This window comes from Nematostella vectensis, chromosome 5 (assembly GCF_932526225.1).
Source record: "Nematostella vectensis chromosome 5, jaNemVect1.1, whole genome shotgun sequence".
In the NCBI taxonomy this organism is placed as follows: domain Eukaryota; kingdom Metazoa; phylum Cnidaria; class Anthozoa; order Actiniaria; family Edwardsiidae; genus Nematostella; species Nematostella vectensis.
This window is the reverse complement of record NC_064038.1, coordinates 12300478-12327610: the sequence shown is the minus strand read 5'-3', so window position 1 is coordinate 12327610 and position 27133 is coordinate 12300478. Positions and strand designations below refer to the sequence as shown.

General features: G+C 39.6%; 1 protein-coding gene across 2 annotated transcripts; it reads right to left on the bottom strand.

The window, feature by feature from the left end:
- Positions 1-27052, bottom strand: LOC5514139 (phospholipid-transporting ATPase ID). 2 transcript variants are annotated; one of them, XM_032383743.2, is made up of 37 exons: positions 26916-27052; positions 25077-25221; positions 21622-21794; positions 21121-21219; positions 20849-20910; positions 20678-20750; positions 20488-20558; positions 19406-19488; positions 18882-18988; positions 18454-18535; positions 17802-17860; positions 17425-17499; positions 17220-17344; positions 15895-15984; positions 13790-13844; positions 13573-13636; positions 12165-12238; positions 11644-11739; positions 11220-11283; positions 10455-10534; positions 9881-9925; positions 9406-9462; positions 9184-9232; positions 8799-8869; positions 8607-8704; positions 8054-8090; positions 7585-7686; positions 7312-7351; positions 6150-6409; positions 5729-5785; positions 4720-4815; positions 4076-4163; positions 3562-3643; positions 3001-3142; positions 2426-2509; positions 2090-2338; positions 1-1354 (listed from the first exon to the last, which is right to left on the bottom strand). In XM_032383743.2, the coding sequence occupies exons 2-37, from the start codon at positions 25120-25122 to the stop codon at positions 869-871; spliced, it is 3621 nt and encodes a 1206-aa protein (XP_032239634.2). In that variant the 5' UTR covers positions 25123-25221; positions 26916-27052; the 3' UTR covers positions 1-868. The 2 variants fall into 2 exon arrangements, with proteins under 2 accessions (XP_032239634.2, XP_032239636.2); XM_032383745.2 differs by lacking the exons at positions 25077-25221; positions 26916-27052 and adding an exon at positions 23322-23662.
- Between the last annotated feature and the right edge of the window lie 81 nt (positions 27053-27133).

Here is a 27133-nt window from a genome sequence, read left to right as displayed (position 1 = left end):
TCCGTACGCGGATTTTTTTTTATTGTAAAAGGCTTACTTTAATTTTCCACCATTTAGAAATATATGAATATCATAAGTACGCTTGCTAAAAGAAAAAAATAGCTGAATCTAGAAAGATCACCGTAATAAAATATGAATGATCTCGTATGCGTTGTATTACGCGTATGATTACCATTATACACAATTATATAAACAACTTGAATAAATGTACTTGCTTACAAGAGTTCAAAGCACGAACTCTGCTCAATAGCCCATTTCCACACTCTTCGATCTAGCACAAGAAAAAGATTTTGATGAAAAAAGTGTTTCAAGACAAGCACACTGTCTTGATTTGCAAGCGATGGGACGTAATTCGGGAATAGGCTAGCCAAACATTTGTTATTGTTTTAAACCAATAATGAGAGGAAATTTCAAAATAACCATCTAAAAATAAAGTCTCATTTTTTATTTACCAAATTCTACAGCTTTCCCAAAGCAGCCGATGAAAATGAATGCTTTCTCACACTTGGTACTTTGCTAGGATGACAAAATGTGGCTGGCAGAGGCTCTTAAAAAACTGAACAAGAGGCTCTTTATATTATCGAATATGCTGCCCCTCGACCTTGGGGTTCGTGCTTACGTGTCCAGGCGTTTTAAACTTTTGGTTGAGAGAGTATTTTTCTGTATTTTTCTCTTTGTCAATATGATGTAGTATTCTCACCCTTTTTTTCATCCTTCTTCCACACTATTCCAATACTCCATTTCATTGCTTTACCTCGTTTTACCTCGCTCCAGTAGCCTCGATGGATTCAGACAATGCTATGCTAAATTTGTCAGAGTATTTAACAACTATCATATCTTCTACTTGACTGCTTAAAGGTCTAAATCATTACACAGGCACCCCTCTTACCCCCCCTCCTCGCTGGTTTCCCCGCACGTTCAGTTTCCTTCTCAAGAAAGACGCCGGCGACATTACGATGCTCCCGAATCCTTCCTGGTGAGAGAACGCGTAGCTAGTACGCTTAGAGCTTCGACGTCTCGTAAGGCGAGGGCGAAACTCTCTCAACTTTAACACCGTCCTTTCTCTCCCTTGCTGTTTCCGCCGTACAGCGTCACTCAAGGTCGGCTTATACTCGGAACGTATGAGTTTCTCGCATATTGAGGGAATGTTAGTGACAAAAGCAGCTATGAGTAGGTAAAGCCAGAACACAGGGTTCCCAAATACTTGGAATTGGACACCGAAGTAGTGCTCTTGGGGTCCTCTGTTAAAGAAGAACTGTGAGTAGTAGATGAAGTAGAAGATGAAGTAGAAGATAATGCTTCCCCATGTAAAGAAGTGGTTTATCCAGGTCCAGTACTGTGTCTTGAGGCTGATCTGGATAGAAAAAACCGCAGCGGCATCAGTCAGTGAGATTTCCTTTGGAAAAGGCTTCATAATAAACTCTAAAACGTCTTTGATCATTTCCTGGACTCCAAAAGATTAAAAAAAAAAGGGGGTTACGCTTGATTCACTACAAGAGGCAAGTACCCCAAAAACAGAGGCGACTTACAAAGAAATCAATGTTTTATTAACAATTTGACTTGGTTAGCAAAATATGTTTTTGGGTGGTTATTTTATAATTTGCTCCATGTAAAAGAGAGCGAGGTACAAAAACACAAAGTCAGTCAGTGAGATTTCCTTTGGAAAAGGCTTCACAATTAACTCTAAAACGTCAATGATGATTTCCTGGACTTCAAAAGATTAAAAAAATGGGTCTCGCTTGATTCACTACAAGAGGCAAGTACCCCAAAAGCAGAGGCGACTTACAAAAGAAGAAATCAATGTTTTATTAACAATTCGACTTGGTTAGCCAAATATGTTTTTGGATGGTTATTTTGTAATTTCCTCCATAAATAATGTAAAAGAGAGCGAGGTGCAATGACACAAGGTTAAACAAGTATGTTGTACTTGCCCACTTTTTTAAAAAAATTAGGGGTCTCGGAGCCTCGTTTTTTTACACCACATCTACATAGACCATGGACTTTTTTCTGCATCTTGTCTGTAGCCTTTTTTATACCAATAAAAAGGAGCGACTGGCCGAATCCCTGAAAGAATATCCTGATATCTCACCTCGACATTGACAACCACAACAAGTGTTGCCGCTACCGCAGTCCCGAAGAACTTGAGATTGGAGGTATCTCTGCCGACAGAATCTATGGTGACGAACCCGAGGACTCCGTAAGCGAGGAAGTATAACCAAAGAGAGGTCAGTGAGCCATAAAATAAGCTATACGCGAACACTCTCTTGTTGAACATGATGTTCTGCTGTCCCGGGACGTAGAGCTTGGGGTATCGTATACAGTTCTCGTGGTTTACATCCTAAAAACGACACACGATGGGATATGAGAAAAGAAATTGTAGCAGCGGTAACAGCGGCAGCAGAAACCACCATCACGTCTGCCTCACCTGATCGAATATAGCGAGAAAAACGACAGGCCCCGAAGTGAAGAGCACGTTATAAAACGAGATAAACCAAGCGTCGTACAATGTCTGTAAGAAAAAAAAAAGAAAGAAAAGTTAAATCTGGAAACTAAAGTTAGATTTGGTGTTGTCTAACTTTAAAGGGAGGTGTTGACTCTTTTGTGATAGAGCAGCGTTACTATTCCTAAAATCATTATCTTCGACTTAATAACAATTTGAAATTTGAAAAAAATAAGAATCTAAACAGCACAGTTATGAGGGGATGACTTACGGACGTTTGGTCAAACTTAAAACAGCAAGAGTGATGAAAGATGCCAAATAGGGTTTTGCCGATTTCGGCCTATCACTCCGTCCAATCTGTAGCAGATTTCGGGTCCTGTATAGTTAGAGGCTACATTTACTTTGAAACGGAGGGAAAAAAGAAGCGCAATTGCCGCAAGCAAAAAATTAAAGAAGAGCTTTATAGACAGAGAAAACAATTTTTTTTCTGCCCGAGGTTGAGATATGCCTGCAGAGACTATTTAAAATAATCTGACAGAAGTGAAACCCATCCTTCTTACCTGTGCTGAATATCCAGTAAAAAACGCGTACCAAAGCTGTATCAAAGTGAATGCAAAATTCTTGTAGAAAAAGTAATTTAGAAATTTACACATGCGCATGTACGACCAGCGGCCATGCACAAGGAGCAGGCGCTCTAGGTATCTGGTAAGTGTTAAGGAGCATGCGCGATATGTTTTATGCGTTGATGAGTTTCATTCTGTTCAGTCCCCGTCGTTTCCACATCCTGTCGTTGATTTTCGAGAAAGGATATCCAATCTTTTCGGGTGGAGTATTGTAGTGTGAGTGCCTGTGGGTTAGTAGTTCCTTGCTAGTGTTGAGAAGGCCTGTAGTTAGCAAAGGATATCTAAATTGTACGTAATCGCTTGCAAGAAATGAACGGAGTACTGTGACTTATGTGGCCTGTTTTTGTTTCCCGAGTAAAGTGCATATGGCTTGTAGAGAATATCTGAATCGTGCGGACGATAGATCGCTTGCATGGGTGAAAGGGGAGTTAGTGTGTGTGGCTGTAGTATCGTGTGTTGCCAACTCTTGAGACTACGACTATGCTGTGTAAAGGATATCTAAACTGTGCGAACGAGTAATCGCTTGCCAGGGTGGCTTGCATTCCCTCCTGGCCACTAATACCCACGCCGATATGAGCAGCTGAAAGAAAACAAGCGTAGATAAAGAACGAATGTGGTAGATTCCAGGGCCGGGTTCCTAGAAAGCAGGTTAACGCTAACCCAGAGATAAATAAGGTTGTTATCCAATCAAAAGCCGTATTTATCCCTGGGTTAGCGCTAAAATGCTTTCTAGGAACCGACCCCAGTTCACTTCTCTATCCTCTATTTGTAATTAAATTGCTATTATTTTACTCAGTATCTGTGTGCTTACAAATAGTTTAAACCGTAAGCAGTAACAGTTAGTCCTCGAGAATTGCTATTCTATTTTATAACAGTCGCCGCTGTGTCGAGCGATATACTAAACTACAAACAATGACTATTGATTTCTTTCAAATATCTGTTTTTTTTTTAAAGATATAATTAAACATTCCGTTGAAGTGATCTATCACATTTGTCATACCGTTGCGCTCACCTTTGATCATGCTGACGTCATTGGCTCCGTCTCCAATTGCTAGAGTAACGGCTTTTTTATTATCCTTTACAAGCTGTACGACGAGAGCCTAAAAACACACGCACACACGTTACGAACGCCCAAAACGAGTTACAAACGAGAACAAAAGTAATTGGTAAAGCTGGGTTCTCACTAAGACGCAAGCGTAAATGTAAAACGCAACGCAAACGCAAATGCAAAAGTGCTACACAAGTAAGGATTACGGAGGCCGAGCGGGGACTAGGGTTTGCGCAACTGGGTTAGGAGGTGGAGTGCGCAACTAGACTACTGTTGTCGGCTTACGTAGAGAATAGATCACAAACACAAACGCAAGCAAAAGAAAATCAAGCAGTTGCGTTCTCTTGGTTGCCGATTTTTCAAAGATGGCCAATCACGCCGATATTTCATGCTCCCACTTAATGCCGAGTCACGCAAGGAATCAATTTTCATCGGACAATTCAAACGAGTAACCATGACATTTTCAATCAAATAATGTCAATAACGTATCAGACTTCATTCGTAGATTGTTAATTTGAACTTGTATTGCAAATAAACCGTTGCATTCTCATGTAAAAAAATAACAGGAGTGGTTGTCCGACATTCTTTAATGGTCCGTTCCGTACTACCTTTTGCAGTGGAGTGACACGACAACAGATTACAGCTTTGCACATGCAGGCGAGCTCAAGGAATTCCAGTTCAAGCTGCTTGTTCAGGGCGAACACCTGCGAACGGGAATGCGCAGCACGTGAGAATGTTGTTAATAGGCTAGGGTTTTAGGGTCGGAAAGTAAGAACGAGGCAATGAGCTTACCCGGTGGTACAGCAAAAGCCCGCGTGTAAGAACCTAGTGATTTTAGAACCTATAGGCAGAAATTTAGGAGTTTAATACCCCAAAATATAAGAACCTGCTTAGCCGAAAAATTCACAAGTTCTTGTATGAAGGGTCACTCATGAAAACTAACAAAATGATGGGCTTTTAAATACAAATTTGCTAAACATTTTGCTGCTTTATAAATCTAACACCAGAGATGCAGCATTGCATACAAAAGTAGGCAATTTTGCATTGTCAAATATTGCCGCCATATTGCAATGCAACTTGGGCAGGTGTCAAGGCAAAGTAAAAATTAGGAAACTGATAAGAACCTACTTTGCTGAGAAAATCTAGATCCTTACACGTGGGTTTTTACTGCAGTAGGTTATATGTCGTAAAACGTTTTGATGATGGTAGCGGTTATGAGGGCGAGGAGATTGGTGATAATGATTTTGTTTTTTTATTATGATAACGGTGACGGTGTTGTTGTTGATGATAATGGTGGTAAAGATGTTAAATATAACAAGGAGGATAATTATTATGACAAAAATGATAATGCTTTAATAGCGGTAGGAGTGAATGATGGTGATGACGAATGATATGATTTTGATGGTGATGAAAAATGATATGATTTTGATGGTGATGACAAATGATATGATTGTGATGGTGATGACAAATGATGTGATTGTGATGGTGATGACAAATGATATGATTGTGATGGTGATGACAAATGATATGATTGTGATGGTGATGACAAATGATGTGATTGTGATGGTGATGACGAATGATTTGACTGGGTACGATGATGACATGAACAGTTCATACCAGACTCTTTCCCGTGATGACTAGTCCGAACCCTGCATTCCCGCCGTCAGTTTTACCCTGAAGAAAGAACAAAAAATTGTATTGAGATAAACGTCGTCTTTAACTAATACTCTATTGTTTTAAATGGTCAATAGAAAAAAATACACGTGAAAATACATTGATATTTAGTGTGACAGGATGTTTCTTGAACTCCAGAAACCCTATTGATTCAATGGATAGATTGAAGAAGTTCTTGTTTTGTTTTAAAATCCAAGCGGTATTTTTGCAAGAAAATATCAATGATTAAAGTTTGATACTTTGCTACTTGATATAAGTGATATTTGATCAAACGTATTTTATGACTTGCTTGCATAAGCCGATAGAATTGGGTGCATTGTGCGGGAGCGTAAAATGGCGGCGTAATCGGTTTCTTCGACCCTACCTCATCGCCATTCCCGACATGGTTATCCCTCAAACTAATCATCTCAACGCCGCTATCGCTCTTTGCAGTCTCCCGTGACCCCTTCCTAAACGAGACACTGTTGTTGTGTGCAGCTTTGTCGTCAAGGCCCGCCTGCACTTTGCTCTTGTACATGTTGATCGACTCGCGCACGGCATCCATGCTATCGCCATTGATCATGAAGACCTCTGTCATGTCGTCCGTGAGAAGCTGGCACGAGTACCCAATATTCACAGCAGTTTCTAGTGAGAAGTAAAAATAATATATAGATAAAGTCGATCCGACTTATGTTGGCAAAACAAAATTTACAATTTCACTTGCCCCCTTGAAAAAAGTTTCAATTAAAATAAAAATCTTCAGTTAAATAGCACGAGGAATGCCATTGAGCGCGTAGCATCAACCCTGAACAAGGTGAGTTTTAGTGCACAGTTCTTAGACCTATTTTAAATAACGTTGCATTCGTAGACTCTGTGTATCGTAACCCGCAGTGCTTCATGGGTATCAAGTAAATAAGCAAATAAGCATAAATAAAAGACAACTGGTTTCAAAAGCTGTATATTTTTTTATGTTCTTATGAACATTCACATGGCTTACAGATACAAGGGTTCAGCTACATTTACAGATACAAGGGTCTATACGCTACTCATGAGCCACCGCGGGATACGACACATCGATTCTCGAGAGCATCCTTTTTGAAATATTCAATAAGTTAACTTGTTAATGTTTTTATGGACAACTTAAATGGGATCGGCTGTATTGTTGGTTTACCCTTAAACAATGAGTATTAGCTATGATTTTGATGTAATTGTTTGGCCGGGGGCTCTTTAACTTCAAAGGCTTGAAGCAGTGTGTTTCCCGTAAAACTCAAGGAAGCCTAGTGAGCCTAGTACCGCTTCATTTTGTTTCTAAAATGTGTTTGATACTTTATGACAGAGGCAAAGAGTGTAAGGGCAAAAGAGCCCCACCCCTCCCCCCACCTTACCATTTTGAGCCTCTTTCAGTGGACTTGTCGCCAGATTGCACTACGATTGAGTCTTCAGTCTAAAATACTGTTTGATTTTCGACAATAAGGGGTACATGGTTCAGCGTGTAAACCTCCAAGCTCCTATTTTACCAAGGCTACCCGTGCGTCTTTATACGATACCTGGTTTATCCCCCGTTAAGACCCAGATCTTGATGTTTGCCTGAAAAATACAATGAAATATATATATATATATATTAAAAAAACAATGTAATATGTTAATGCAAATTGTTATTAAGTCGAAGATAATGGTTTTAGGAATAGTAACGCTGCTCTATCACAAAGAGTCAACACCTCCCTTTAAAGTTCGACAACACCAAATCTAACTTTAGTTTCCAGATTTAACTTAAGTTTATACACCAAAACACTGTAGACTTGCACATTGTAAGGTCTTACCGCGGCTAAAGTAGCGATAGCATCAGGCACCCCATCTTGGAGTTTGTCTTCGATAGCGGTCGCGCCGATAAGGATCAAGTTTTTCTCTATCTCCTCATACACCTTAACATATCAAAAAACATCAAATCAAAACACTCTTTTATCGATTAGCGTCGCTACATCTAGGGACTACATCTTAGGCATGCAAATTCATTCCCGAAAAAGGTGGGTGAACTTGTTTGAACCAGCCAGGAAATTTAGTTATCATAGAATTAAAGATGCCCAATGCTGGTAGCAAAACATTGCATTAAATTGATTATAAAGGCTTTCTTGTACCAGTCTAACATGACAACAAAGACTCACAATTCCATGATTATTGCCTATTCATACACCCAAGACCCTACCTGGAACCCATGGCGTCGCTGTTACGATGAGTTCCAAAGAGAGAAGACGAAGAGAGAAGTGAAATGTATATATTGGCAGTACTCACCGCTTGCACCTGTTCCTCTCTATTATCCATCGCAACGCTGCAGACAGAACGCGGTCACATGAAAGTAAATTATTGTGGAATTAATTTTTCTACAGTGGCACCTCGCTCCTAAGAGAGGCTGGCCGCTCACGTAAGGCATAAAAATGGTATCTGTGGACATTTCATGGACTTGGACGACTGATACAACAAAGGCTACATTGTTTAAGTGAACAATAATATTTCAAGAAGATTACAATAAGGTCAAGTTGGCAACGGTAGCGCGCGTCGTATCAGATAGTACGTTTCTAGAATCCTTATTGGCTTACTTCACAAAACTGTCAGGGTGGCCACGCTAGCGCGAGCATTATAAAAGCGTATCCTAAATATAATACATAATATTTCAAGAAGATTACAATAAGGTCAAGGTGGCAACGGTAGCGCGCGTCGTATCAGATAGTACGTTTCTAGAATCCTTATTGGCTTACTTCACAAAACTGTCAGGGTGGCCACGCTAGCGCGAGCGTTATAAAAGCTTATGCCTCATGCCAGCTACGTGGAATAACCTAGAACTTACCATGCCTTATCATATTTGCTTTTCCAGGCTTGGTAGTCCTGTGGGGTGATATCCTTGTAGGCCAGCACCAAGGTACGCAGCCCTTCCGCAGCAAATTTCTACACAGGGAAATAATTTAGTAATAATAAGGAGGGAGATACACACAATCCATTTATAATTCTAGAAGCATTTGTCGTTTTTCAACAAACTTACATTCAGGTCTTCAGTGGTCTTGTCCATTAGGCTTGTGCACGATGGATGCAGGCGCTCGTAAATGATCGAATCTAGAAAAAGGAAAAGTTAGATGGTGTAACACACCATGAAACCCTGCTAGTAATGGCAAATATTATACTGCTTTTGTAAAGCTTTAACATGTGACTGACTTGACAAACGTCAAAAGTATGTATTCACTGGAGATGGCTTCAAAGACACACTGACGCCTAAAGACGAGAGATTCACAAATGCATAATGCATCCACAAACATATCCGGATTCGAATTCGGAACCCCAGGCTTGACAAGCAAGATCGTACCACTCAGCTCTCGCCTGGTAGTATAAGAGTCGTAGAGATGAAAAAAGTATAACAGATAAGGGTGTACCTGCTCCTTTGCAGTAAAGTTTGATCTTGTCATTTCGTCGGACAATAACCTGAGATAAGAACAGAAAAAGCTCGAGAAAGCTCTCTTACATGTTTACGAGATTAACGCCGAGAATACAGAACATTATCTTCAAAAGCACTCCCCATAATAAAAGCGTTATGGATGATCCAAAATGGTAAAAAAAGGTATTTTACTAATGTACGTTTCCTTAACATCTCTCACCGACATTCTTTTTCTGTCGTTGTTAAAGTCCAAAATTGCCAGCAGCTCGTGTTGCTCCTGAGAAATTAAAGACGGAAAGTTAGCCTTAGCGATATAAGTACAACTACACAGTCTCTTTAAAAAAAAGCAACCACTAGGTCATTCCCAGTACTAGTGTGCGCACGATCGAAAAGAGCCGAGTCCGAACCAAACGGTTATCTGGATTCGTTAGTGCGTATTTCCAATCAGACCGATGGGCGCAATGGCAAGTTATTATTTCCATTGTATTCAACTAATTGCTAGCAATTCAGTCTTTTACTGCAAGCGTTTATCTATATCTCGATAGACGGACCCATTCGTTTCGTCAACCAACTGCATCGATCGCACACGGCCCAGCATGGCTGAGGTATTGCGCTTCTTTTTAGATACGACTGAAAAGACTATATGGAAACAAGGCTTTACAAACACGCTATAGCTGACTGAGCCCGATAGTTACCTCCTGTCCCATGGCTACTATTGTAAGCGTGGTTGGGGATCTTTCCTGTGAAAGTAATCAAACCATATATAATTGCCCACTGATTGTTTTCCGAAGTAAATGAAAATGATTATTGTAAATATCATGCATTCAGCAAGTAAATCCAGCAAGAGTAAAGGAGGCGAGTTGGATATCACACGTATTACGCTACAACTTGTTGAACGATAGGAAAGATACAGTGATGGGTACTGATTAGTCACGGAGACAAGGGAGGACCGTAAATCATGCTACAACTACCAAAAATGATACAGATACAATAATGGGTATATTGCATAAGCAAGGTGTCGGGGAGGATACTACATAATAATCAGGGAAGCAGGTAGCACGTGGGCAAGGGGGTCAGCTGCCCCTCCCACCAAGTAATCTGCTGTAATAGCTAAGGATTGCCCCTTCTCTCCTCAGTAGAGCTGAAATTTACCCGGAGTGAATGAGGCTTGCCCCTACCCCCTCACACACAAGCAAGGTTTTGTATGCGCCACCGCGTCCCATACAACTGAAAAATAGGGTTATTCATATTGAATAGGAGGTTCTTTACCTTGAACACAAAACCAAAATTTCTAGCGGCGGTGACAAGAGCTGCCTCGTCGGGGGACTGGGCTTGGTACACTAGCCCCTCTGCAAGGAGGTTCAATGATTAAGTTGAAGATAGTGGATCTTCAATTGGATGATGACGACAAAGTCGTCCATTGCTTTAATCGGTTTCCTATCTTCCTATCATCTTTCCAATCTTCTTCTCAGAATAAATCATGTAGATTATCGAGCACCTCAAATCCTAACCTCAACCCCAAGCCCAACATAACCCTAATCGTAACCCCAAGTGTTGAATAAGCTAAACCCTAACAACAATATAACTTTTTTGTATCAACTATTCAAAAGACGTATCTATTTCGAAGATAACACCGCTGGACTCCAAATACTTGATAATTTATCTTCCTGGATTCATCCTACTTTCTTCCAAGTGCTTGGTTCGCTTACTGTCTGCGTTATCATTTGTTCCTAGAACGTGGTTCGCTTACCTTCCTCATTATCACTCGTTCCTGACACACGACTTGCTTACTTTCCGTGTTATCACTCGTTCCTGACACATGACTCGCTTACCTTCCGTGTTATCACTCGTTCCTGACACATGGCTTGCTTACCTTCCGTGTTATCACTCGTTCCTGACACGACTTGCTTACCTTCCGTCTTATCACTTGTTCCTCGCACATGGCTTGCTTACCATCGCGTTATCACTTTGTTCCTTGTACATGGCTCGCTTACCAGAGTGTTATCACTTGATCCTGGTACCTGACTTGCTTACCTTCCGCGTTATCGATCATCACGGTGTGACAAAGAGCGAGCAACCGCATCATCTCGTGACAACCCTAAACCAGACAATGCAATGCTTAAAATGATAAAATACTAAAGAGTGTCTAACAAAACCTAAAAAGTTTCTGTTTACTTCATCTAAGTGTGATTATCTAAGTGTTGCTTATTCAAGGTTTAAGTGTACAGCTCAACGTCAAAGTTCTATTGTCAATCAGTTTTCATCCTCCCTATGGTGAGACATTCAATATTGTATGTATCTGGGAGGATAAAAACTATCTAATAAACTTGAATAGTTATTTTGGTTCGCAAGATTTTAGGAATACTTTGTGCAACATTCCCAAATAACACTAAGATTACTCTTGAGCCGTGCAAGTTCTGATATTTATAGCTGATATTTGAGTGATTGCTGAACCTACCTGAGAATTGTTAGCGATGTCATCAATCAGCGCTTTATCGTGGAATCGGAACTTGCCGTCATAGTATGGATTACTCGAGAAATCCACTAGAGGACTCTGCAAGACAATGCAATAAAGAAGAGGGGCATGTCTGAAATGTATCCACCAAGGAAACTACCAGTTATCTGATGCTATGAGCCTAGTACAACGTTGGCCGTCCAGGAACTTGCTTCCAGATTCCTCACATTTCCGTTTATCCAGGCCCAACCCATAGCTAATGATAATAGCAAAACAGGTGTGCATCAAAACACACAGGTATCCCGTTGAAAAGGAATAGTATTTCCGACGATCCTAAGTAACCCACTTTCAGGCGGCCAAGGAGCACCGAGTGTGCGCAACTGGAGTCAATAACCCCTACATAGGTTTCTTGTTAGCAACAATTTTCACAATTCAAAATTCTATTGGACCCTGCTTACGGTATCTAGTGTAATCTTGAAAGGACAGAATTGGGCAGCTTTTGTGTATTGCTATTAAGTTCTTACCAGCTCATCTTCTTCGGGTATTGTGAGCTCACTAATACAAGAATCCGGGACATTTTCATCTGGGTCTCCCTTACCTACAAGGTAGAACAGGATTTATATGGTAATGTCAGGTGGCCAAACAAGGCATTACCATATATGGATATCTCTATGATGATAGAGAGTGCCGGGTTTCGTGCTTGCGACATGTCTGTGCATCCTCTTCCAAGAGCGAGAAGCAGTGAGGAGGTTATGTACCTCATTCATTTATAGCATTAATGGAAAGGCAACCAACTTCGCCACACAATGCTGGCGGTTACAAGAGGTCGCCTAACGTTTTTTTTTATTTGTCAATTATCATTTTTCAATTATTTTTTAAATTTGATTTAAATGTATCATTTAATTTTTTTAAATCTGATCATCTATATTTATTTCCATTTTTTGTCAAAAAGATTAGAGATAGATAAGCTTATAACCGATCGATTATAACGATTTTCAGCTGGATTCTGTTATTACATTTATAAAGTATTTTATCTTGCAAAATCGTAAGACGAAGATTGCTATAGTTAGACCATTAGCGACCAATTAATCGCGAAAAGGAACATCATGCATTCAGATAAAACTATCCTGGGTTATATCACATCAACGACTGTTCATCTCATTGTCAAGTCAAGTTTAGTATGTATATATTGTTTACTAATCAGTGCTACGTTGAGTTTTGAAGTCGTTGACGTCAGTTTATTTATTTAAAGCAGCAGGATACCTACGGTTATGTTGCAAAGGGCAGTTAAAGAAGCAGCTATGAAACGGGCAGCTGACGATGGAACTACGAGCCGTATGTACAGCGGCTTTTGCAGGGTGTTGCTGAACAGATCGGGGAGTACCTAGTGCAGTGCAGGGGCACGTTCAGAATGAGCATAGAGTAAAGAAGAGGACAGCGGATCAGCAACTTAAAGCATGCGCTTTAAATAGAAAGGTGAATTTCGCACGCAGTCCAAAAACAGTGCGGGGGTAGGTAGTGCAGTGAAGGGGCAGCTAAATAATGAGTATGAAGGCAAGAAGAGGACAGCGTATTAGCCAATTAAAGCATGCGTCCGACTAAGTGGAAAAGATAAACGCATCCTATAGTATTTCAACAAAGCACATAGCCGCCAACTGCTGTATGCAAAATGTAAAGACTATGTAATTAAAAGGAAAGTCCGTTTAGAATTTCAGAGCCTATGATTTTCCGTAGAGGTAACAATAAAAAGACAAAACAAAATCCTTTGACGACAAAACCTCCGTCGACACAAAAGCAAAGGTGTTAAGATTTCCAGTGTTGTAAACCAAATATACAAAGTAGGTTTAACGAGGTTTTATGAAGAAAGCTCGTTCCACCAATATTAATATGTATTATTCATTGGTATCTTGCCGCGAAGACAGTTTGACTCACCATACATCTTTCCATGTATGGAACACTTCTTAAAAGTCATCACGTTCTGAGTTAGTGTTCCAGTCTACGATAAGAAAAAAATAATAATAGATCGTCTCTTGGATTCGAAAAAAGAAAAAAGGGAAGAAGGTCCTTTTTGAGAATATAGACAATAAAAATTCAAGAAAGAAACAAGAGTTCCTATTTAAACGATTCAATATGACACATCTTAGCTTACCTTATCAGAAAAGATATATTCAATCTGCCCTAGTTCTTCAGTCAACGTTGTTGTTCTATAAAAGAGGAATGAAGATGATGAAATCTGAACAAAAATCTTTATAATAAGTCAAAGTCAAAACGATTCATGTTTACACAAAACACAAGATTAAAGTTCTTAAAACCTTTCACCTATATCAATCTAGCCAAAACAAAGCATAGATAAACTTTCAAATTCTGAAAAGGGAATAGAATATGATTGAAATTTGGTATTTCTACAGATCTTTAAAAATTTTCCTGGCCGCGCGAAAGGAGACTGAATCGAGTGAATAATTCCAAGTTTTGGCGGGAAAATCTGAAACAACGTATTTCCCTTAAATTCGTTAAAATTCAGAGACAGCAATACCACAAAATATTGGCAAGTTGTTTTATATTTTAATGCTACCCACAATAAAGCGAAGAATAATTTAAAGTCGAGAATTGTATGCGAAAAAAGAAAACATCGTTTTGTTGTAGGTTTCAAAAACAGCGCGCGCTCGTGAGAGTCGCCATTCTTGATTGCGAATGCAGCGCGCGCGCACAATGCAAAAAAACAATTCAAAGACTAAAAAATATCTGCTAAATTTTGCAGGTTAAATAATCATTTGACTACCAGGTTGAGATATAAAGATGACGGTAAAAGTTGTATTCACACAACGTTTTTCAGCAATAACTAAGAAGACATGAAGACGGAAACCGGTTTAGCGCGCGCATATGTTTCTCGTGTAATTTGGTTGATATCCACGGCTGTTTCGCGCATGCCATTAGGTGAATAATTCCAAGTTTTGGCGGGAAAATCTGAAACGACTTATTTTCCTTAAATCAGTTAAAATTCAGAGACGGCAATACCACAAAATATTGGCGAATTGTTTTCTATGCAATGCTACCCACAATAAAGCATAGAATAAACAGCACGCGCTCGTGAGAATGTCGTCATTCTTGATTGCGAATGCGCACAATGCAAAAACAATTCAAAGACTAAAAACTATCTGCTAAATTTTGCAGATTTGTTCCCTGAAGTTGAATAATCATTAGATATAGAGATGACGGTAAAAGTTGTAACCAAACAACGTTCCTCAGCAATAACTAAGAAGAAATGAAGACAGGAACCGGTTTAGCGCGCGCATTATATTTTCTCAAGTAATTTGGTTGACATCTCGATCTACGTCACAAATGACTGGACCCGGGCCTTTCAGTTCACGGCCTTTTTTCCGAAGGTTGACCAAAATACATTAATATTACAGATTTGGGTTATTCGCGCGAACGCGTGTTTTATAGGGTCCATACGAACCACATACCATTTGTAAGATGAAAATATCAAGAATTGACAAAGTCTATCAACTCTGAAAGGTTATAAGGACTTTAAGGTCCATATAACACTGATACAAAAGTATCCGGATTCGTTTCGCCGAAAATTCATCACTTGATTGGCGTCCACACTATCGTTTTCGCATCGTGTTCGCCTGGATCCAGCCGTCCACACTAACACGGATTCAAACGTTTGAAAATGCTGAAAGGTACAGGGTGACGTCATTTTTATGATATGCGCATGCTAAAAGCAGCGCGCGCCTGTGATATGACGCCATCGTTTCCATTTTGATACGGATTCGACCAACCACACTACGGAGTATACGGATTCATTTTGATTCACTTTCGACGGCGTTTTCAAAAGTATCCGGATTCGCTGGGTCCAGCGCGCGTGTTAGTGTGGACGGGAGGCCTAAACGTATCAAAATGTATACGGATCCAAACGAATCCGTGTTAGTGTGGACGGCCCGTAAGTCACAGTCTGTAATGCAGTGGAAAGAGATGGAGTTAAAGCCGCATTATCACTAGTTTACTTCAGGAGGTCCGACGGAAACCTCAACCGTTAAAAGACAAAAGAATCTATTAAAATCCGAGATATTAAACAGGCCATCCGCTCTAAATTATCAATCACATCCTTAAAGAAACTTCCAGTAAACACACTGCTTTCAATATTTTTAAATATTTTTCGCATTTTCCGTTACAAATCATCGGAGATTCTTACGTAATCGACCGGAAGTAAACTGGTGACAATGCGGCTTAAATGCGGGTTACCACACTGACCTAGCTCGTGCCGGCGTATCCTTCTTTTCGTAGTACATGTATTGGTCCCAGTTAATCCAGATGCTCTGCCCCATGCGGATGACTTCAACACTAGCAACACGAGAAAGAACAAAGTTTGTTATTGGATTACCATACGCCCCTCCACAAACCGATCTCCCTAACACTAGTAACACGAAAAAGAACAAAGTTTGTTATTGGATTAATCCATACGCCCCTCCCCAAACTGATCTCCCCAACAATAGCAACACGAGAAAGAACAAAGATTGTTATTGGATTAATCCATACGCCCCTCCTTAACTGATCTCCCCAACACTAGCAAAACGAGAAGAAACAAAGTTTGTTATTGGATTAATCCATACGCCCTTCCCCAAACTGATCTCCCCAACACTAGCAAAACGAGAAGGAACAAAGTTTGTTATTGGATTAATCCATATGCCCTTCCCCAAACTGATCTCCCCAACACTAGCAAAACAAAAAGGAACAAAGTTTGTTATTGGATTAATCCATACGCCCTTCCCCAAACTGATCTCCCCAACACTAGCAAAACAAGAAGGAACAAAGTTTGTTATTGGATTAATCCATATGCCCTTCCCCAAACTGATCTCCCCAACACTAGCAAAACGAGAAGGAACAAAGTTTGTTATTGGATTAATCCATACGCCCTTCCCCAAACTGATCTCCCCAACACTAGCAAAACGAGAAGGAACAAAGTTTGTTATTGGATTAATCCAAACGCCCTTCCCCAAACTGATCTCCCCAACACTAACAAAACAAAAAGAAACAAAGTTTGTTATTGGATTAATCCATACGCCCTTCCCAAAACTGATCTCCCCAACACTAGCAAAACGAGAAGGAACAAAGTTTGTTATTGGATTAATCCATACGCCCTTCCCCAAACTGATCTCCCCAACACTAGCAAAACGAGAAGGAACAAAGTTTGTTATTGGATTAATCCATACGCCCTTCCCCAAACTGATCTCCTCAACAATAACAACACGAGAAAAAAAACATTTAAGTAATTATGTTTTAAAACTAGCAACACGGGTGACAATAAGTTAGGAAAGAAAATGTAATGGAATGTTTTTAAGTTACTGTTTTGTCCGACTGTTACTCATGATGACATCAATTGAGTAGGCGGCTTAAAACCAGACAGTTTTAAGTCTCCAGACACATTTAGAATAAATCAAGCAATATAAAATGTGCATCATGTAAGAATAATGATGGGCTAATCATTTAAGCTCACGCAAAAATATTTTCTAATTTTTTTGAGTGATGCAATGTGTCCAGGATTTAAGACTGTCCGGAGTCTGAGCATGTAACTTTACCTGATGTAAAGCGATATCGGAATCAAGGTATTCAGCACCATGATAAAGGATGGCCAGTGGCAGGTGCCAATAAACACCACGTTATTCATGTAGAAGTTTGGCCATTGAAGAAAAACTTGGAAATTCTGCGGAGAGGTTCAGAGAAAAAAAATGTTAGCACATTATCAGGCATTAGTGCATTAGATCCAACTCGTGCAGGATATACCTGGCCAACCAATTCTTCCCAGATTGTTGTCCCGATGGACAAAACGATGCATATGCAGGCTAGTAAAACAGCGATCTGAAAGAAATGTTAATAATAATATTATTAATATTATTACCCCGAAAGAACAAAAAGGAATTTTTTTATGCCTTTGCAGTATCTCCACGGGATGTTTATTGTCGGATTTGGCTACATACCAGAGTGATCTAGCTTATGTTTTATAGTTTTGACTATAAATAGCACGTCCATTCGGAACCGAAAGTGGACCTTCGGCCATTATATATGTGTGTGTGTGTGTACTACCTTTAGCAACCAACACATAGGGCAAAAGGACTACATAGACAGTGTGTTTATGACTCAAAAGAAGGTGTGACATTTACCCCGATAATAAGCTTGTTTAAGAGCCTGTCCAGGTTAGTCCTCTTGAATGTGCTGACACCTTTAAACAACAAAAAACAAAACAGCAAAAGGTCATAATTATCTCACATAATAGACCACGTCCAGTAAATCAGGGTAAACTGTAGTACTGTAAAATGGATCAATGTTCCAGGTGTTTCTTTTACTTTCATTATTACAAGGTAAATAAAGTGGATGAGAGCGATATCTCTGCTCTTAACACCCTCATCCAAGAAGAAGGGAATCACAGTTGTAGAGAGCCAGGTATTTACACCTCAACTTAACAGAGAGTCAGTGAAGAGTCACTACTAACCCCCCTACCCCTCCTCAATCTATCCTACTGTCAACTGTATTGTGTCTGTAAATACTCTCAGTTATTTTTTAGTTCAATTCTAAATTTCTTATTGCAAGACCATAGCAAAGGAAAATCCACCCCCTCCCCTCCCCTTTTTTTAAATTATGTTATATTTAAATGATAATTTGTGGCTTATGTAGTCGCGCCCCCTTTCCCCAATGTCCATGAATCGTGGCCTCTACTACAATATTTCGAGGCCTGCCAGAGGGGAGGCAGGTTTGCTATCCTTGTTGACCACTACAGTACATGTGTAGAAGGACAAACAAATGTATTGGCATTACCGCTGTTCATCATAAGCTTGGAGTCTTGTCCTGCATAAACCACGGTGCCATAAACCCAGTCAGTATTCCTAAGAACACAGCCCTAGAAAAGCATGATAACAGTGATTATCAAACTAACAGTAGAGCCTATTGTCACCTTAAACCATTGACCATTCTTTAAGCACCAATAAGAGACAACAGGGATAAGTTGGGGCATGCATCCAAGAGGAAATTTCTGTATGGTATTTTTTATATACATAATTATTTTCCTAGGCAGTCCAAGAGAAAATAGGGCGGGGGGGGGGGGGGGTGGGGTGCTTAGACCTCCCCTAGATCTGATACTACAATACAACAAACGACTCCGACAGTATGTAAATACAGCGTTCAATGTTACTTGAATGTTGACCAAGCCCCCAAAAATTGTCTGATCTGTGCATGAGATGCCTCACCCTTAATATGAGGTTGTCGTTATCTAAAGAGTACTCCTGGTTGTCAAAAGCAATTTTGCCATTGAACTTGTCCAGAATGTTGTTGGGTGGCTCACAGCTTATTGTGGCTGTATCAGTATAGAAAAAAGTAGGTGTTAGATAGATTATATTAAGCAAACCCTTTTACCCCATTACTGTAAAATATGTACAGTAGGATATAAATCAAGCAACCATGTGAATTCTTCAGCCACATTGAGCCATCCAGAGCAAAACCATGGCAAATTCACGTTCAGAAAAATTTAATCAACTAAGATCGATTTCAATCATGAGTTAGTTGCAGGGGGCACACACCAGAAAAGAGTTTTCCCTATTAGAAGAATTGCTTATCTTTGACATTTTGCACATAATACCTATGTCACACACCCGATCCCTTTGCAAATGCTGGCTTCATTGCTTAGTCTTTTTTTTTAGTTTTCTTACAATAAAGTGGCAAGGTGAATTTGTACAAGAGCATTCTACTAAATAAGAGACATACTGTACTGTACCTTTAAACTTGGCAAGAAGGGCTTCATCATCTCCCATTTCATTTGTATCTGGTAAAGGCTGTCGGCATTTGAGATTGGTCTCACTGTAAGAGGAAAAAAATCATAATGTGATTAGGTATTAAGATTGCCCACTGAAAGATATAATAATGACAAAGAATCTGATATACTCAGGCCTAAAGCAAATGTGGTATTTTTCGTCTGGCATATTCCATGCAAATGAAGACCAAAAATCAACTGTGTTTATTTGCATTGAATAGGCCTCCTAGAAAAACAGGATATTTAGAACCCTCATTCCATTTTTATATTTCCAATAGCTAGAGAAAAATCACCCTCCCCCAGTCATTAACTTTCTCATGTGGAGACACAAAATTGCACTTCTTAGAATACATATAGGACTGTAACCAGGATTTTGAGCAGGGGTTCGTTTACCCATTTAGCAGACGATTTTCTCTTAGGGAGCTCGCCCTAGCTTGCAGTGGTACTCAATTCTCCTTCATTAGAGAGGACCTTCCAGTCAAGTGGGGTGGTTCTTCTGAACCCCCCGAAACCCCCTGGCTACGGGCCTGACTTAACATCATGTCCAAGCTTGCCATCAAGCCTTGTTATGTAACACAAACCTCCAAGGCTCAGAGTTATTTGGGTTTTCAAAAATAGCTTATCATTCGTCCAAAAGAGGGTGCAGTTTGAAGATTGGGGTTGTTGTCCTATACAGGGGTCAGAATTGAAGTGTTAGATCCCCTATATCCAAACAGGGGTTTTATGTCCTCTCCCAACACCCTTGGGGTTGTTGTCCTATACAGGGGTCAGGGTTAAAGTGTTAGTCCCCCTATATCCAAACAGGGGTTTTATGTCCTCTCCCAACACCCTTGGGGTTGTTGTCCTATACAGGGGTCAGGGTTAAAGTGTTAGTTCCCCTATATCCAAACAGGGTTTTTATGTCCTCTCCAAACACCCTTGGGGTTGTTGTCCTATACAGGGGTCAGAGTTAAAGCGTCAGTTCCCCTATATCCAAACAGGGGTTTTTATGTCCTCTTCCAACACCCTTTGCAACACCCCCCAACCCTCCACCTCATGGTTATTACCCATCAAGCTCTGCTGTCTCGATGTAGCAAAGTCCATTTTCTTCACTTGTAGAAAGTATTAAGAAGTCCGCCTGTAAACAACATCACTTTTTAGCATATTTTGCTAAAATTATTATAAATGTAGGCAAGCAAGAAAAGTTTGTTCTCCCTTGTTCACATGGTTCTTGTAGTTGTTAATGATTGTACTTACGGGTATTTGTTCATTGTTGTCAATTTTCAAGACATCACCACATTTGATTTTCATCCATTTAATCTCCTCACGGCTAAAAATGCAAGTTAATAAGAATTTTTATTCATATTTCCTTAACTTATTTACAGAAGGAAAAGTAAATATATTATGTTAGCTACAGCCAATATTTACCTGTTACCAATAAGAGCTTTAGATTTCCTATTATTCACATCTCTGTCACTTTGATGTCGTCTCTATGTAGTTGAAATAAATAAAAGAAAAAAAAAGGCTATTAAAAAATTTTAGACTTAATTTGTTCGACAAGTAAAATGATATAACAATGGAACCTGAAAGTCAATCATATCTGAATAACATTTGTGTCATGCAAATATGACCACCCTCATTGCCAATCATATACTCTGGTTAAATGAAAACTAAACTTTATAGCTTTATACTGTACTCACTATGTCATCATAAGCATCTTTAATGGCAGTAAAACCTATCACAAATACTAAGGGGACGGCTGTAGACTCAGGCTTTAGCGCAGTGATTTCAGGGATGCTCTGAAATCAGAAATACATTAGAAGTACGTATAAATACACATAATACAAAAATATAAATAGTCAGATGGAAGAAGGACATCTACAGTGCAACCAGTAAACTGTGAACACCTAAAATAAGTGTGGAATGTTTATTGTCTTCTGATAAATCAGACGCGAGAATTTAGACACTGAGTTTTGTTGAGACATGTTTCTGGTTGACTCTTTGAATATCTCACGAGTGATTGGTCGGAACAAACATTCCATACGTATTTCTGGTGTTCACGGTTTTCTTGGTCATGCTATAACAAACAGATAAATGGGTTTAAAATGGAATTCAGTAGGTGTTCTTTAAAATAAAAGTGGAGTAAAGTAAACCCCAATAATACTGTACATACATATTCATATTGCCATTCTCCAACTTACCATGATAATGACTTGTAGAAGAAAGTACATATTGGCCACCCTCTGAAATTGCTCAAACAAGTTCTTGGGAAGAAATGTGATGATTGTGTATTTGGATGTGCGAATAAAGTTATCTTTGTAATGATGATGGGCCTCATTGTCTCTGTCATTGACCTCAATAACACGATCAGCTTCTGTAACAAACATGCAGAATTCGATTAACCCTATTTTTAACCCTAAGAGAAAGCAGAATCGGAAAAAAACGTCCCTCCCTATAAGTGCCCTTCTCAACCTCGAATCTGGTATAATCGCCCCTCCCTAATAAGTGCCGGCCCTCATCTTTAAATATACAGTAAAAAATCAACAAATGCACCACTTGAATGATGTAAATCCTCATTTTATTATGCTCACATTTATATTCTCAACGCTTTTATTCAAAAGATTGCAAATTTCTTTCAAAAGATTTAAAACAATGGCGGTAACGTTTTTCGGAATCCTGATTTCCAAGTAAACATTGATCCTAGTCGTCAGTTTATCAGTTTATTTTGAAACATGATTTTTGAAATAGGGAACCCCCTTACTGCCCTTGTTATGCCTAGTGCACACTAGCAACATATCGACATAACGACATGGGCGTGCGCACTCTTATCTTCGACATAAGGACATGGACATATAGACATAAGAGAAAAAACATGTTTTTTTTTTATGTCATTATGTCTGGCTAAACATAGTGCGAGTGCCCATGTCGTTATGTTGTTATGTTGCTAGAGTGCACTAGGCATTAGAAGCCGGTATCCCCTGCTGAAATAAAACAAGTGCCTCCTCTCCAATAACCCCTACCCCCCATACCTTCTAAAGACAAAATAAAAGGAATAAGGATAGGATTCTTTTGTCTATATGTGTTTATGTTTATGACTTCCAATAATTCTTGGGGCTTAGGAAAAGCAAACAAGACTGGTATTTTTTCAAAGATTACATCAATAAGTGTTTATCATAGTTTCTACATATCTAGGGAAAGAACGGAAATTTGATATACACTTGATATTGAAAACACAACACCTCTGAAGAATTAGGACTTTTAACGCTGTTATCATCGTTTTATCCCTCAGTGCTAAGCTACAGTAAGACAGCGCTGGCGGTGATATTAAGAAACTCGATAATACATGATTCTGACGGCTTAGAAACCAATGCGTGCCGAACAGATGGAGTTTCTGACTAATCTAATCGAATGAAATGATTAGCTAATCATTAGAATGAAGCTACTTCTTAATGGACAACTATATAGAAGGGTATAGTGATGGTTTGTAATTTGAGAAATGCTTTGAAAAACCCTTCTTACCTATACAGTAATTAAATTTTTAACTGAAATTGATGTTAACTTAAAAAGCAAAAACTGCCGGGTGGTCGATTACTACGAGATAACTTAAGTACTTGAATCAAAACAATGTTAGAATACACACATGAAAACTACAGAAAAAACTTGAAAACGAAGTTTAAATTCACACCCCTTCAAACATCGCTTAAGCGGAATATTTATTTGACCACAAATCGAAAGCGTGTGGTGAAGACAACCCTAGGTATCGCCTCGATTAATTATCACATCTAGCTACTAGGACAACGGGAGACCTCGGAAATCATACACAACCAAACAGCTCTAAATCGCCATCTAGACAACGCCGTATAATACTATTTAGCTCCCCTTTCATCAGATAGCCATTTACCTCTAGAGTCTGGGTGTCTGCCCTTCCTAAAGAACTTGAACATTTTGATAATCCAAAGTGAAGTTGCCCCGAAGGTAGAACGATAATTCAAGTGTTGTCGGCGAAGAAGAAAGACCAACTTTTTACCACCAGACTTTAAGCCGAACAAACCCCAATTGATGTCTGATGTTTACTAGCTTTGAAATGCTTAAAAGCAGTACATCAAACGCTCCAGTCTCTGGAGAACCCATATCCGGTCGTGGAACATTGTGTATCTAGTTGGGATCGAGGGATCTTTCCATAGGAAAATAAGCGGGTTGGGAATCAACAAATGTGGTATATAAGCGATACTCTCCGGGGAGGGGTGGGGGACCACAGGAATCCCATAAAAAAGGAAATAGTGTGTATTCCCAAAATAAGCATTTTTTTTTAAACGTTGACAAATAAAATCTGTCTTACTAAAACAGAAAAAAAACAATAAACCTTGAAATCGAGAATGGCTCGATACAGTTGTTTCATATTAGTTTCGATTTTATTATATACGTTTTCAGTGTGATTTTTTAATGTAAAGACGCCTTCACAGCTTTCAGACGATAAATACTTAATAATATTGGCTTCAAAACGTATACATTGAAAGGACAACCTATTAACCATGGTGATACAGGATATCTATAGGAACACCCTATTATCGACGTTCAAATTATTGTTATCTGGGCCGTCCGTAAAAGGGCGTGGGAATACTTGGTGGTGCTCTAAAATATTTTGAAAAATCACTAGGAAATTACCCAATAATGCCTTCGCGTCCCTGTATGGTGATCTCCCCCCCCCCCCCCCCCCCCCCCCCCCTCAATATTTCGACTCCTGCTACCGCTGTGCATTTTTTATAAAATTTATGATAAAACTGTCTATACCGTAAATGATCTAATAAACGACCGGGGGCGTTTATTTTGAAACAAGACCTTCCTTTTTAAACGCGGCTTCGACAATTGATTCTTAATGATTGATTCTCATGATCTTAGTTATGTATCATAACTAAATTATTTACATATTTTTTACTAATTTTTTTACATATAGCAAGTCTCACCCAGTAGAAGCCAAACTCAGATTAATTAAATTTGACTTGTATTACCGAAATCCCTATGTCGTTTGTTTTTAAGCTGGGAGGGAGGGGGTAGGGGGGGGGGCGTTAAATAGAGAGGCGTTTGTTAGAGAGGGAGACGTTCATTAAAAACTTAGGGAGGGAGGGAGGGAGGGAGGGAGGGAGGGAGGGAGGGAGGGAGGGAGGGAGGGAGGGAGGGAGGGAGGGAGGGAGGGAGGGAGGGAGGGAGGGAGGGAGGGAGGGAGGGAGGGAGGGAGGGAGGGAGGGAGGGAGGGAGGGAGGGAGGGGAGGGAGGGAGGGAGGGGAGGGAGGGAGGGAGGGAGGAGGGGAAGGGAGGGTGGCTTAAGGGCCTATGGTATTATCTCGTTGCTACGAAACACCGTTGCTACGTTCTCCAACTTGATTATTCCGGGGCCTAGGGGTTAGCACCTTTGACTCTAGCTAAGTAAATGAGCACCATGAATTGATTAAAGTTAAAATAAATTTGAAGGCTGCACTCGTCCTTACTAGATGCGCAAGAAAAAGAAACCACCCTCTAGCGTTAGCGCCCCCGTTCTAGCACCCACTGTTTCTAAAAAAAAAACATTCAGCGATTTTGTTTTAGGAAAATAATTCTTACTTTAGTAAGTGACATTCATGATAGATACCACTCATAAATGTCTTCTTCTAATACTTACGTGGATTTATAGTTTTACGTCTACTTAGTCCCACATTTGTTGTCATGGTGTTTCCAAAGGTTCAGCAATATGTCAGTAGAAAATATTCAGGCACTGCCTCCACACAGCTATCCCACGAACGACGTTTACTCGACATGACTAGCTCCTGTAAAAGAGAAAAAAGATTTTTTGCATCATCTTGGTCCACCGCTATTTCTTATTATTAAGAAATAGTCTGAACGTTTTCATCACTTACAACTTTTACCTATAACTGCCTATGAAATAATAAAATGTGCAAATAATTGAAGAGGCTTCAGAGGGAAGGACCCACTATCGTTGCAGTCTTTGAGGTGTGGGAAGGGGATATGCGCCCGGACTCTGCTAAATAAAACGGTAGTTTGGGTTGGACAAGTGCTTCCCAAGAACCCTGATATAAATTTGCCTCTTCAGGGCCGTAGCAAGGGGTGGGGCACTGGGGACACATTTTTTTCAGAAATGATAAAGAAATCACCAGTAGGGGCGTGGCTGTGTCTGATGTCTTTGTCTGATGATAGTGTAGATAAGCGTTTGTTGATACTGGCAGGGGTATTCTTTGTGATGGTAGGTGGGTGGTTGCTCTCGCGGTGGACGTACTGTGGTGGGGCGTTCGGTTTGGTGAAAGAAATATGGAGCCTTAAAGACAACTACATAGAACACTTTATTTCATGGAAAATCCTGTCATCTCACTCCGCCTACAACAGCTCTAGCAAAAGATGTAATCTCTGCCTCAAAGAAAAACTTATCATTATCCGCCAACCCAAGCTATCAACTTTAAACAAGCGTAACGAGCTAGTGTCTTCGTGCCGCCACAGGAACAAAGCCTTGTTATGAAACAGCTGAACTATTCAATTTCATCATAACAGCCATTCGAATTTCGCGCCCTTTTTTATGTTAATTTTATACATAGATAATATATAAGTGATGGTAGTAATATATTCTTAATAAATCTCCTGATGAGTGGGCAACCACGAAACAGGCTTGTAGAGATGAAACGGTAGTTCGCGTGTTTTTTTTTTCCTACAAACTAAGATATATCCCGCTCTACACCTATGTATTGAGCACTGTTATATGAACGCCTGCACTCACGCATTATTAGCCCTAATTTTAAGTTAATAAAAAACTAGATGAGGTTGCCATGATCACTCAGAAATAAACGTAATTTGTCAACATTTTTCATAAGGTGTTATAAAATACTCTTCACTTACCTTCCGTTCTTGTATCTTTTTATATTTCTATAGATGTTTTACAAGATTAAAGCTATTATAGTGGAACGATTTTTCACGCGCAAGGAATAAAGAAAAATAACAAAAACGTTGCCGGCCTACGGGTTGTCTTAAATTCACAATCAAGACCACAATCAAGTTGTCATTGATTGTGGTCACGAAAGAATGTATTCGTGGGGATTTCTCTTTTTTCGCAATAAATAACGGAAACTAAATTTCCATTCGAACTTTGAATTGCGAACTTCGAACTGCCCTTTCTATTTTCGCGAGTAGTTGAAAGAGCGTAATATTTCAGACATATAATTAGCTGTTCCTAGGGTTAATATAATATGTGGAATTCAATGTACGCTTACACGACAGTGAAAGTTTTACACTCGAGTAAGAGAATTAAGGTTAAAATAGCTACAAGTAGGGAACGGATATTGGGCTTAATAGATAAAGTACTGGGTCCGTAAAGTATACCCAAGGGCGCTATATGAATGAAACAAGAATTGTCTGTTAAGATCGATTTCTATGATCACAGAATAGGGTAATATTAATTTCATAACACTAATCTCAATGCTTACTTTGAAATATTTCTAAAAAAAAAGGTACATACCTTATAAGACAGACAAAACAGAAGTTTTCCTTTACTGGGAGCATGACCAAAAGTGATATTGCAATCTGTAGGCCTTTGTTTACGGAACTCGTGTGCTATTACGGTAAAATATAACATTGGTTGCGTTGTCTATATGGAAATCATTTCGCGAGAGACAGAACTCATTTCACGTGAGGACAGGTGTCCATTAGTAATACAAATCGGTTTCGGGGTTGATG